This window comes from Palaemon carinicauda, chromosome 13 (assembly GCF_036898095.1).
Source record: "Palaemon carinicauda isolate YSFRI2023 chromosome 13, ASM3689809v2, whole genome shotgun sequence".
Taxonomy (NCBI): Eukaryota; Metazoa; Arthropoda; class Malacostraca; order Decapoda; family Palaemonidae; genus Palaemon; species Palaemon carinicauda.
Window position 1 is genome coordinate 119,340,215 of NC_090737.1, and position 12,447 is coordinate 119,352,661.

The 12,447-nt window shown below is 50.6% G+C and overlaps 1 protein-coding gene across 1 annotated transcript in view; it reads right to left on the minus strand.

Moving 5' to 3' along the window:
• Positions 1–12,447, minus strand: part of Usp5 (ubiquitin specific protease 5) — a 100,643-nt gene that overhangs the window by 28,409 nt on the left and 59,787 nt on the right. Inside the window, exons 11-12 of the mRNA XM_068385738.1 lie at positions 11,249–11,411; positions 2,315–2,474 (exon numbers count right to left, since the gene is read on the minus strand). Of these exons, the coding sequence (XP_068241839.1) occupies positions 2,315–2,474; positions 11,249–11,411 (323 nt within the window). The remainder of the gene's footprint in view (positions 1–2,314; positions 2,475–11,248; positions 11,412–12,447) is intronic.

The window sequence follows — 12,447 nt, forward strand, 5'->3', positions numbered from 1 at the left end:
GGGTCGGCAGACACTAAGTTCTGCTGAGGTAAAGCCTTAACAGCAGAGATCTGTTGTGGCAGAACCTTACTCCTCTTAGGCGGAGTGTAATCAACTGATGACTGAGGAGAGTCAGAGCTAACCCAATGACTGCATTCGGGTTGTGAACTTTAACTTCGTACGTCTGGCATAGGTCTGGACTTAACGTTTAAGAAGTCTTGAGACCTGAGACCAGCGTTACTCTGCCTTTATTTTCTCCCCTAATCTCTTCTGCAGACGAGCAAAATAAGGGCTCAATCGTCTGCGGGTGGGAGTGACGGTCTCGGTAAGACACGCCCACAACCACCGAGAATACTTCTGTGCACCGATCAAGGCCTGCTGAACCCTTATGCCCTTCGACATTGCTTCTCCCCTGGGCTTGGGAGCTTGCAAGAGGTCCCGGACTGGGAGGACGACTGGCGCGCACAAAAGTACCCTCACGCACTAATCACTTATCACTTATCACTTTGATTTCTGTTTGCACTTATTTCACTGAACTCGAAACTTTAAGTGGTTTGTACCTGAAATACGCAATTCTATCCTTTCTCAAAGTTAGTAATTGCGAAAACAGAATTACAATGTAACAGAAAAATCTAATGAAAGATAATTCAGTGGTTGGAAAGAGACTAAACACTAGATCACTCTAGAAACGTTTAGTTTCTTCCCCTAAAGAGACTAGGGAGAAGAGCAAAAAACGATAACGACGTTACTCGTACGCCTGGCAGGCTTGAATGAAACGTTTATCCTCTTTCTCCCTCCGTCTCTATCTCTCTCTCTCTCTCTCTCTCTCTTGACTTAGAACCTGAGAGAAGAGCCCAATCATATATATCGTTAAAACATATTATTGTTAAAGGAAAAAAACTGAAAAGTTCCTTTATTAGGATCAAAACCATTAAGTTAAGAAAGAATGAACAAAACGCTAGACACGGTTACTCTTACTGCAACGTGAAACCGTGAACATTCTTTCTCTATCGTAACGATAGAGTGCAAGTTGAACGTTCTGAACGTCAACAACTGCAGAGACAAAACAAAACGTTAGTTCAGCTTTGAAAACAGTACGAGACTGTCAAAGAAAATCTTTCAAACTCTGTGGCGGAAATAGCATAATATGTTAACAGGTAAAACCGAAATGACGGGCTCAAAGTTTATTAACTTCGGTAAAAGACCGCCTACTATTAGGAAGGTCGAATATAAACAAATATAAAAATTAATTTTAATGAGTTTATAATAAAAGGAAGTTAATCGAAGAGGCCTATAAGAGGCGGAGAGATATAAAATAAATCTATAACTTTTGTTAAGCAAAATTAAGAAAGAGAGTCTATACTCTCTTAGACACCAACACTTCCGTCTAAGGGAAGGGTCGGCCATAGAAAAGTGAACGAGAGTTCATACTCTCTCGTCACCAAAATTAATCAAATTAATTCCAAAAGCTAACTAAGCTAATATAGAAGTTTCCAGTAAAGCGACAGCCGAAATCAAAGAGAAATACTTCACCAAAGTCGTGAAAATACTCCAAGAACATAAGCGTATCCCAGAACGTCTTGCCAGAAGCACGACAGAGGAATAATTGAGGAGGTGTCAACAAGAAGTACTTGAGTACCTGGCCACAGGTGGCGCTGGTAAATACACCCCCTTCTAGTATTGTGATAGCTGGCGTATCCCTCCATAGAATTCTGTCGGGCAACGGAGTTGACAGCTACATGATTATCGGGTAAGTTTAATATTGAAAAATATTTATTCTTTCACATTGTTTATTGACAAAACATATATATGATGGAGAAATATAGGTCGATAAATAAGTTTCGATTCACATTACTTGGTAATCATTCGAGAACAATGAAGGTGTTCGGACAAAAATACTTCCGACCAATCAGGTATCAGGAACCTTTCCGAGCTAAAAGGGCACCCCTGTGAGTCAAGTGCAAATATGCACCGCTATAAAAAATAGACTATAGTGTTCCTTATAAGCCATAAAACCTGTGAAAACAATGGAGTGGATTACTATTAAACAGAATTGTTCTTATATATTGGAATACTTTAACTATTAGGCGGGGTTTACACGGTCGAACGGTTTGTCGAATGCCACTTGACAAACAAGTAGTGTAGTGATGTTCGAGCATGTGACCACGTTCGTTGAACGGTTTGAAGAAAGTCAGATCTAGCTTGACTTTTGTGGGCAGGGCTTCATTGTCCACAAACCTTATGCATTTGTGACTGACTCCACCTCTTTGAACCGTATGACAAGCAGGTTCGACGAACAGTTCAACCCCAACCGCTTTACCCTCATGAATCTGACCTTTTGGTTGTGGTGCTGCTGCTGGTGTTTCTGGTAGCTCTTCTTCTCCTGGCTGAAGTCCGAATCCCTTCAAAACCGTCAAGTCTAAAACTTCTGGCATGTTAATCGAAACATCATACTTCATTGGCACCCAATCTTGTCCAATGCCAAATTTCACAAGCTGCAAAAATTGACAAGCATAAAAATATCAAAAGTCCTTCTAAGCACAAGAAATGAAAGCTAGGAACAACAGTTGTCTAACAAAAAAATAACTCGCCAGGAGGGATATAATTTGTGTATGGCAGTACAGTAATTAATAGCTGCCTCTACAGTTTAGTAAACAATATCTACTAAGAAGAGGAGACATAGGAACTTGAAATTGTTTGTGAAATAATAAACTATGTCTGGTGTAATACTGAGCTAATATAAGCACTTGAAAAAAACTGGTAGCTTCAAAAATGACAAATTCGAAGATAATTTGTATTTTTCCTAACCATACAAACCTTAGCTATTTACAAAGGGTTTACTTTTAGCGCAGCTGAAATGACGAGCCAATAGTTTTTAACGAGGGTTAATTACCCCCGCGCTAGTTAGCGGGGGGTGGGGAAGGGTAGCTTGCTACCCCTCCCCCCTCCACACACCGGTGACTTGCTTCACTTCACTTAGAGGTAGGACTTGACTTGGGGGTCAGGGATGGCGGGCACATATGTGTAAATAGCTAAGGTTTGTATGGTTAGGAAAAATACAAATTATCTTCGAATTTGTCATTTGTTCCGTAACCGAAATACAAACCACGCTATTTACAAAGGGTGACTTACCCCTTAGGAAGGGTGGAAAGTCCCCAGCCTTACTGACTTCGGCTTGCCCGGGGGCTCGATCCCTTAGTGAGCAGCACTAGAGAGAGGGAGCCCCTGTACCTCACAGGTTCCTAGCATCGCTAGGAACGAGTGGCCTACATAAGTAGTGTGAGGAGGAGAGTGTGACTCGTCCTATGAAGTTGACCTTGAGACCTTCAGATAGGAATTCTAGGATAGGACGTTCCCCATACCACCTCGTCAGGGTATGGGAGACGCAACAGTATTAAGCTTAATACTAGGAGCACAAAGAAGCATGGGTTACCTGCAGAGGTCGAGGTCAGCTATGCGAGGACCAGGATGCTGCTTCCCCAAGAGAGGGGAGAATGAAGAAAGAAGTAAGGGTCAGACATACTCTTTCATTCACACAGACTAAGACCGGGTAACAACGCCCTCAACCTACTGCTACTTGTCCAAAAAGGAGCCTGAGGTTAGACCAGCTGTTGTGCAGCCACCACAGGGCCGATAGAGAACGTATCGAGGCTCCTGTGGGTCACGTCTTGCAGGTAGTGGGCTGTGAAGGTCGTTTGACGCTTCCAGACCCCCGCTTGAAGTACCTGCGTCACAGAGAAGTTTCTCTTGAAGGCCAGGGATGTAGCAATACCCCTGACATCGTGGGCCCGAGGGCGACGTGACGGAGGAGGGTCAGGATTCAGGGCATGGTGGATAACCCTTCGAATCCAAGCAGAGATGGTGTTCCTTGTGACCCTCCTCTTTGTCCTGCCTGTGCTCACAAACAAAGCTCGCACATGAGGACGGACTGCAGCCGTTCTCTTCAAGTAGTACCTCAGACACCTCACTGGGCATAGTAGCAGCTGGTCTGGGTCGTTTGTTACAGAACGGAGACTCGCGATCCTGAAAGAGTCGAACCGAGGATCCGGCACTCCAGGATTCTGAGTCTTGGCCACAAACTCAGGGACGAACCTGAACGTTACCTCCCCCCATCCCCTTGAATGGGCGATGTCGTACGAGAGACCATGAAGTTCACTAACTCGCTTGGCCGAGGCCAAGGCGAGTAGGAAAGCCGTCTTCCAAGACAGGTGGCGATCGGAGGCCTGGCGTAATGGCTCGAAGGGAGGTCTCTTGAGAGACCTGAGAACTCGAACCACGTTCCAAGGAGGGGGTCTCACTTCCGACTGGGGGCAGGTAAGCTCATAGCTACGTATGAGTAAAGAGAGTTCTAGCGATGAAGAAATATCCACGCCCTTCAATCTGAAGGCCAAGCTTAAGGCTGAGCGATAGCCTTTCACTGCCGAGACAGAAAGGCGCATTTCTTCTCGCAGATACACAAGGAAGTCCGCTATTGCTGGAATAGTGGCATCGAGTGGAGAGATACCCCTTCCACGACACCAACCACAAAAGACTCTCCACTTCGCTTGGTAGACTCCCTCAGAGGACCTTCGCAGGTGCCGAGACATTCTCTCCGCAACCTGTTGCGAAAAGCCTCTCTCCGCGAGGAGACGCTGGATAGTCTCCAGGCGTGAAGTCGAAGCGAGGCTACAGCCCTGTGAGGGACACCGGAGTGGGGTTGTCTGAGAAGCTCGTGTCGTGGAGGAAGCTCCCTTGGGAGTTCCGTCAGGAGTTGCAGAAGGTCCGGAAACCATTCCGCGTGATGCCATAGCGGAGCTACTAGAGTCATGGAACAGTTGACCGATAGTCTGGTCCTGTTGAGCACCCTTCTCATCAGACAGAATGGTGGGAAGGCGTACACGTCGATGTTGTCCCACCGTTGCTGGAAAGCATCTTGCCAGAGTGCCTTGGGGTCCGGGACTGGTGAGCAGTACAGGGGCAGCTTGAAGTTCAAGGCTGTCGCGAACAAGTCCACCGTCGGGGAACCCCACAAAGTCAGGACTTTGTTGGCTATCTGAGGATCCAAAGACCACTCGGTACTCACTATCTGCGAAGCCCTGCTCAGACTGTCGGCGAGCACATTCCTCTTGCCAGGAATGAAGCGAGCTGATAGTGTTATCGAGTGGGTTTCGGTCCACCTCAGAGTCTCTACTGCAAGATGGGATAGCTGTTGCGAAAAAGTGCCTCCCTGCTTGTTGATATAAGCCACTACCGTGGTGTTGTCGCTCATCACCACCACGGAGTGACCCGCCAGGAACCGTTGGAACTGTTGAAGGGCCAGAAAGACGGCCTTCAATTCTAGCAGGTTGATGTGTAGGCACTTTTCTGATTCTGACCAAAGGCCTGAGGCCCTCTGGTTCAGAACGTGCGCCCCCCACCCTTCTTTTGACGCGTCCGAAAACAGAGTCAATTCCGGGGGAAGGACGAGAAGACTCACTCCCTTTCGCAGGTTCTCGTCGGCCAGCCACCACCGCAAGTCCGTCTGTTCCAGAGACCCCATTGGGATCAGAGTGTCCGGGGAATCGGATCCTTGATTCCACCGGGACTTGAGCCGCCATTGAAGGGATCTCATCCTGAGGCGGCTGTTTGGAACCAGACGGGCCAGGGAGGATAGGTGGCCCAAGAGACGCAACCACGATTGGGCGGGGAGTTCTTTTCGCCTGAGGAAAGGTTCCGCCACCCTCCTCAGCCTTGCTATCCGGTCGTCTGATGGAAAGGCTTTGTGGAGATTGGTGTCTATTAGCATGCCTAGATAAACCAGTCGCTGGGACGGCTGCAGAGAGGACTTCTCGAGGTTTACCACGATCCCCAGATCCTGGCAAAGATCTAGAAGCCTGTCTCGGTGTCGAAGAAGGGTCGACTCCGAGTCTGCTAGGATCAGCCAATCGTCTAGGTAACGAAGGAGACGAATGCCGTTCCTGTGCGCCCAAGTCGAAATCAGGGTGAACACTCTGGTGAACACCTGAGGAGCTGTGGAGAGACCGAAACACAGCACCTTGAACTGGTAGATCTTGTTGTCTAGGCAGAATCTCAGGTACTTCCTGGAAGACGGATGGATTGGGATCTGGAAGTACGCATCCTTTAGATCCAGTGTACACATGAAGTCTTGTGGTCTCACCGCAAGTCTGACTGTGTCTGCTGTCTCCATGCTGAACCGGGTTTGTTTGACAAACCTGTTCAGAGCCGAGAGATCGATGACGGGTCTCCAGTCTCCAGTAGCCTTCTTTACAAGAAAGAGTCGACTGAAGAAGCCTGGAGAGCCGTCCACGACCTCCTGGAGAGCACCCTTCTCGAACATGGTCTTGACTTCGGCCTGAAGGGCCAGCCCCTTTGCCGATCCCATGGCATAGGAGCTCAACGACACTGGATTCGCTGTCAGGGGAGGTTGAGATGACGTGAACGGGACGCGATAACCTTGGCCGATCACCGAGATCGTCCAAGCATCGGCCCCGAGATGTTGCCACCTGCGGACGCAACGCTGAAGGCATCCCCCCACAGGTGGACACGCAGGGGGACTGCCACCCCTAGGGCTTGCGGCCGCGGCCGCCACCCCTAGAAGTCTTGCCTCCCCTGGAGGACTTACCACCCCTCTTGACCTTGGCTGGAAAGGGCTGGGGCTTAGACACCACTTTCTTAGCTGCCGGTGCCTGTTTTGGAGCCTTACGAGGCTGTTGCTGCTGTTGTGGCGGGGCTGGAGGCTTATAGGGCCGAGTTGTAAGGGCCCTGTGGAGGAGGGAGTCCGTGCTGGATTTCCTCCACCTCTCAGCCGTTCGCTCCAAGTCTTGAGGCTCAAACAGGCTCTCCCCCAGGAGGGAGGCATGTCGGAGCCTACACACATCTACGGCGGGGACCTTCGGATGGAATCTCTCGGACACAGCATCGCGACGCTTCAACACCGAGTTGGCCCACAGGGTGGTAACCTGGTGCGCCAAGAACTCGATGGAGCGGGTGCCCGAGAGCAAGAAGGTCTCTAGGGCCTTCCTATTGGTCTCCTTGGACAAGTCCTCAGATCGCAATAGGATGCCCAGAGATCCTAACCAGAAGTCCAGCCACGAAGTGGCCTGCATGGCACACTTAGCGACCTTCTCGTGGTTAAGGATCTCTGCCGCCGAGAACGACACCTGCCGGGCAGAGAGTTTCTCCAAGGGAACTCCCTTCGCCAGCTCCTCCACAGAGTGATGGAGCGGAAGAGCGAGGTTGTGCTCACCCAGGATCTCGAAATACCTCCTCTGCTGAAGGCGAGGAGGAGGGATGAGTTTGTTCCCGGCAGTGGAACGACTGGAGGAGGCAAGAAGTGCGAGCTGAGCATTGGCCCTAGCTCTGGCACTCTTCAGCCCCCGAGACCAGGGCAGAGCTGCACTGGTCTTAGGGGCCTTCCGAACGTCGAACACTTCATCCAGAATTGTGTCTTTGCCTTCACGGGGGGGGATGACTGGATCCGTAAGACTGTTAAGTTGCCTTATCAGGCTTAGGACCTGCCAGAAGGCATGTTCGGACTCTTGCTGTTCTCCTCCCTGTGGGCTGGCAGCTAAGTCTCCTGCCCCAGGAATCTCTTCCTGGGGTGATACGTGGACATTCCCCTGGGTAGTCATGGGTTCCTGTCGAATCCTTGCAGAGGATTTAGGGATGGTCTTGGAATCCTTGGGCTCCCTCCTAGGAGGGATACAGGATCCCAACAACGAGGTTCGAGGGGCCCCTTCCTCACGAGACAATTCTCCTGCCTGAAGCGAAGTCTCCCCCCCTGGTGCCGGGGGGAAGACTACCGGTCCACTGGACTCACCTGAGGACGGAAAGGCCTCGTCCACGGGAGAAGGAGAGAGTACTCGTGCAGGAGAGGGGACCCTCGAAACCGACCTCTTGGGAACCAACTTCGCCCTGGGGGAAGTCACCACGAAGTCCACTCCTCTCTTTCTCTTCAGCGAAGGAGAGACAGCCGCTGGTTTGTTACCCTGGCCGGCGAGTGCTGGTTTCATAACCCTCACTAACGCCCGTGCCAGCGGACCAAACCAAGTCTGCTGCTCAAAGGACACAGAGTCCGAAATCCTCGCTAAGGTGAAAGGGATCGGGCGATCCTTTGGAGTGGACACGACGGTACCTGCCTGAAAAGAAGGTGGGGAAGAATGCTGTAATGACCTGTCCTCGTCCTGCAATACCAACCTGTGCTTGGATGGAGGTGATCTCGAGTGCCGTCTAGGAGCACGCGTCCCTGCTGCTACCACCGGCTGTGGAATTCGCCGCGAACTATGGTCGCGCGAGGGTGAACGGTCGCGCAAAGGCGAATGGTTGCGCGGGTGATCGCGCGGGTGATCGCGCGGGCGTACAGGCGAGCGGTCGCGCGGGCGCGCAGGCGAGCGGTCGCGCGGGCGCGCAGGCGAGCGGTCGCGCGGGCGCGCAGGCGAGCGGTCGCGCGGGCGCGCAGGCGAGCGATCGCGCGGGCGCGCAGGCGAGCGATCACGCGGGCGCGCAGGCGAGTGGGCGTGAGGGTGGGCAGGTAAAGGAACACGTGTCCGAGGCGACGAACGCAAGCGATGGCGCGACGGCGAGGGATCGTGCTGCCGCGTAGGTGAAGAAGATCGCTGGCGATAATGATCACGTGATGGTAAGCGATGGCAAGCGGCATGTGAAGGTGAATGATTGCGCGCAAGAGGGCGGTCGTTCAGGGTTGAGCGATGAGGAGCAGCATGCGTAAGCGGGCGATCGTTCAGGGTTGTGCGATGGCGAGCAGCATGCGTAGGTGAATGATCGCGTGAAAGGGTGCGATGGTGATCAGCATCCGCAGGAAGGCGATCGTTCAGGGTTGTGCGATGAGGAGCAGCATGCGTAAGCGGGCGATCGTGCAGGGTTGTGCGATGGCGAGCAGCATGCGCAGGTGAATGATCGCGTGAAAGGGTGCGATGGTGATCAGCATCCGCAGGAGGGCGATCGTTCAGGGTATTGCGATGAGGAGCAGCATGCGAAAGCGGGCGATCGTGCAGGGTTGTGCGATGGCGAGCAGCATGCGTAAGCGGGCGATCGTGCAGGGTTGTGCGATGGTGATCAGCATCCGCAGGAGGGCGATCGTTCAGGGTATTGCGATGAGGAGCAGCATGCGTAAGCGGGCGATCATGCAGGTTCGTGCGATGGCGGGCAGCATGTGAAGGTGATCGCTGGCGAACTGGTGATCGCTGGCGAGCTGGTGATCGCTGGCGAGCTGGTGATCGCTGGCGAGCTGGTGATCGCTGGCGAGCAGAAGGTCGACGCGTGTCCTGTGAGAGGATAGGTTCACGAGCAGGAACGGGAAGATCGCTGGCGCGTTGGCGAACATGTGTTTCTGACACACGATGGTGAGCAGGGAGTTCAGCAGGAACTAAAGGGTGGTCAGAGACCGCAGGGCGATGGTCCTCAAATGAGCGCTGACGCTCGGAAGAGAGCTGACGAGCAGGAGAGCGCTGGCGAGGGGGGCGAACCTCAGGAGAGAGCCGACGAGCAGGTGAGCGTCGGCGAGCAGGAGAGTCTTGGCGAGCAGGAGATCGTCGACGAGCAGGAGATCGCTGGCGAGCAGGAGAGCGCTTGTGCGCTGGCCCTGCTCGCGTAAGGGAAGAATCCCTTAGCCCCGAAGGGACCGTTGCCCGTCGGGTGACGAGTTCTCCAGAAGGCGAAGATCCGGCAGGAGATGGAGAGCGGTCCGCAGAGAGGTTCAAGGAGGGCGGAGTAGTCGGTTGAGGCTGACGAGGAGAGTCCCCCCCGGAGGACGAAGACCCAAAAAGGCGCCTCTTAGTCCCCCTGTAAGGGGAAGGGAGGCCCTTGTGGCGTAGAGGGCGGTGAGCCTTACGGCGGAGGCGGCCTCGGGGGAGATCGTCGGGACCATCGGTCCTCCGAAGGGGAGTCTCCTTCAAAACACTTCCCTCAGAAGGAAGCTGGGCAGCAGTCGAGACCGAAGGACTCACTTCCCCCTTCGAAGGATGCACGGAAGGAGGAGGAGAGCCTAGAGCACCATCACCAGCAACAGCACCTGCGTCGGAAGGCCCAGCCACGTCGGAGGCCTCTGTCACCACGACGTCGACAATAGACAGAGGGTCTACCTCCGCTACCACCGGCGACTGTTTAACAGCGGCCCCCAACGAGACAAGGTCAATAAGAGCGACCCTGGAGGGCAAGCCCTTAAGCCCCAGGGACGACCAAATCTGCAACAGATCATCACTGGATAAAGTATTATTATCAATAACCTCCCCCGGAGGAGGAGGGGGAACCGCCTCGCTATGGGAGGCGACGCCCTCTCCCCCCACCGAAGGTAGGGAAACAGAACAAGGGCCTGCGCTCCCACTCGGACGACTCTCCTTAGGAGGCGGACGAGGGGGAGCTTCGGAGGAGGTTTGGGCGGCGGAAGAAGAGTCCCGAGAACCTTCCTCCTTCAAGGCTAACCCCGGAGGAGAACGGTCTCTCTTGGACTTCTTCTTACGCCGACGGCCAAACCTCTCCCACTGGGAGGCAGACCACTCCCTACACTCACGGCACATGTTATCCTGGTCGCACCGTCGGCCCCGACATTGAGGGCAGAGGGTGTGAGGATCCGTACTCACGTCCGACATGAAAGTCCCACAAGGACGGCCGGCAACTCCAGGGCATGTCCGCATATTAAATAAAAGAAAATAACTGAAGGTCAACTTCCAACCAATCACACAAGCTGTAAAGAAAAAGAAGAAAATTAAAGGCTGTCAGCGAAGGCGATGAACAGACACGTCTGATCACCGCCGAGCCAAAAGTGAAGTGAAGCAAGTCACCGGTGTGTGGAGGGGGGAGGGGTAGCAAGCTACCCTTCCCCACCCCCCGCTAACTAGCGCGGGGGTAATTAACCCTCGTTAAAAACTATTGGCTCGTCATTTCAGCTGCGCTAAAAGTAAACCCTTTGTAAATAGCGTGGTTTGTATTTCGGTTACGGAACAAATCATTGTTTATGAGGTACAGTAATTAGTTTTACAGTCATGTTTCTAAGTAAGAAAATATGAATTATGGAATACTAGATGCAGATGATTCCATTACAGGAACTTTAAAGGATAACATTACAGTACAGAAAATTAATTTATATTAAGCCTCATAACTTTTAAAAACTTGACTCACAATGAAACTAAACGCTCATCTTCTAAATAGAGTAAATTGTACTTTCCTAACAGTTTAAGATACACAACTCTAGAATCAAGGGTTAATCATATGCAATTAATGAATTTCCACTGCCAAGATTTCAAAGATACTAAGCATAGTATAAAATGCTCACCTGGATAAACAAGTAATCAGGGAAGGTACGGAGACGAGTGATCTTCTGCATGGTAACTTCTTTTCCAGCAGCAGAACTAAATGCAAGAATTTCCTCTGGGGCTGCCAGTTTTGACAGACAAATATCAAATGGAATTTTTGCTCTCACCTGTTCATCTGGTGGCCTGTTGTGGAAATTGAAATTAATTGACAGAATGAGTGTAATCATCATCATGGACATCTATTTATTATGGCTTGCTTCTTTATGGGGTTGGAAATGAAAGGAGATCTCTTCACCTTCTCTTGTCAGTTACTTTTTAGCCTGAACGACTAAGGTTTTCATCTACCAACTTTCTACATAATTTTCAGTTTTTCTGCACTCCTTCCCTCAGCTATTTTCACAATTAGGGCTTTTCCAAAAGGTCATGTGAGAAAGTGTACAGTATGGTAGAACCTCAACTGTCAAATGCCTCCTATCTCAAAAAAAAAAAAAGTAAGTGCAAAAATATTGTCTCAGTTGGAGAACAAACAACAAGTATTCAAACAGAAGGTGCACCTTGATTGAAATTTTAAAGAGATCAGTTGTGTGACACCAGTTGCTTAACGTATAACTCTTCCAGTGCATACTTCTAAACATTGCTATAAATTATCTTTGCTTATTTTGTTATGTTTTTGGTACCCATAAATACACCATGGGGCCTACCTTGGTTGGTGATACAGTGATAGTGTTGAGTTAAAAAGAAAAATTGTGAAATGCAACTCTTCACCTTCCACTTAGGCCATCAATCCTCCTTAATAAAGGTGAAGTTAAAATAGATTTTCCTCAATTTCATCTATTTAATTGCTTTACAAGTGATTTTTGAGGGGTCTGGGGTAGATTAATCCAACTTACTTCAATTTTTATAGGAAAAATTAAATCAGTTTTCAAACAGCCTTCTGGGACAAATTAGTTCAAAATCCTAGACTCCAGTGTATGTATCCCAAGAAAAATTGCAGTAACTGTGCCAGTTATTTATATACAGGGACTTTCGGAAACCATTGCACTAGTATCCCAAAAGTAAGAATATCACAAATTTTAAGTAATATGTTATTTTCATTAGTAAAATAAATTTTTTAATATACTTACCCGATGATCATGTAGCTGTCAACTCCGTTGCTCGACAGAAATCTACGGTCGGGATACGCCAGCGATCGCTATCCAGGTGGGGGTGTACTCAACAG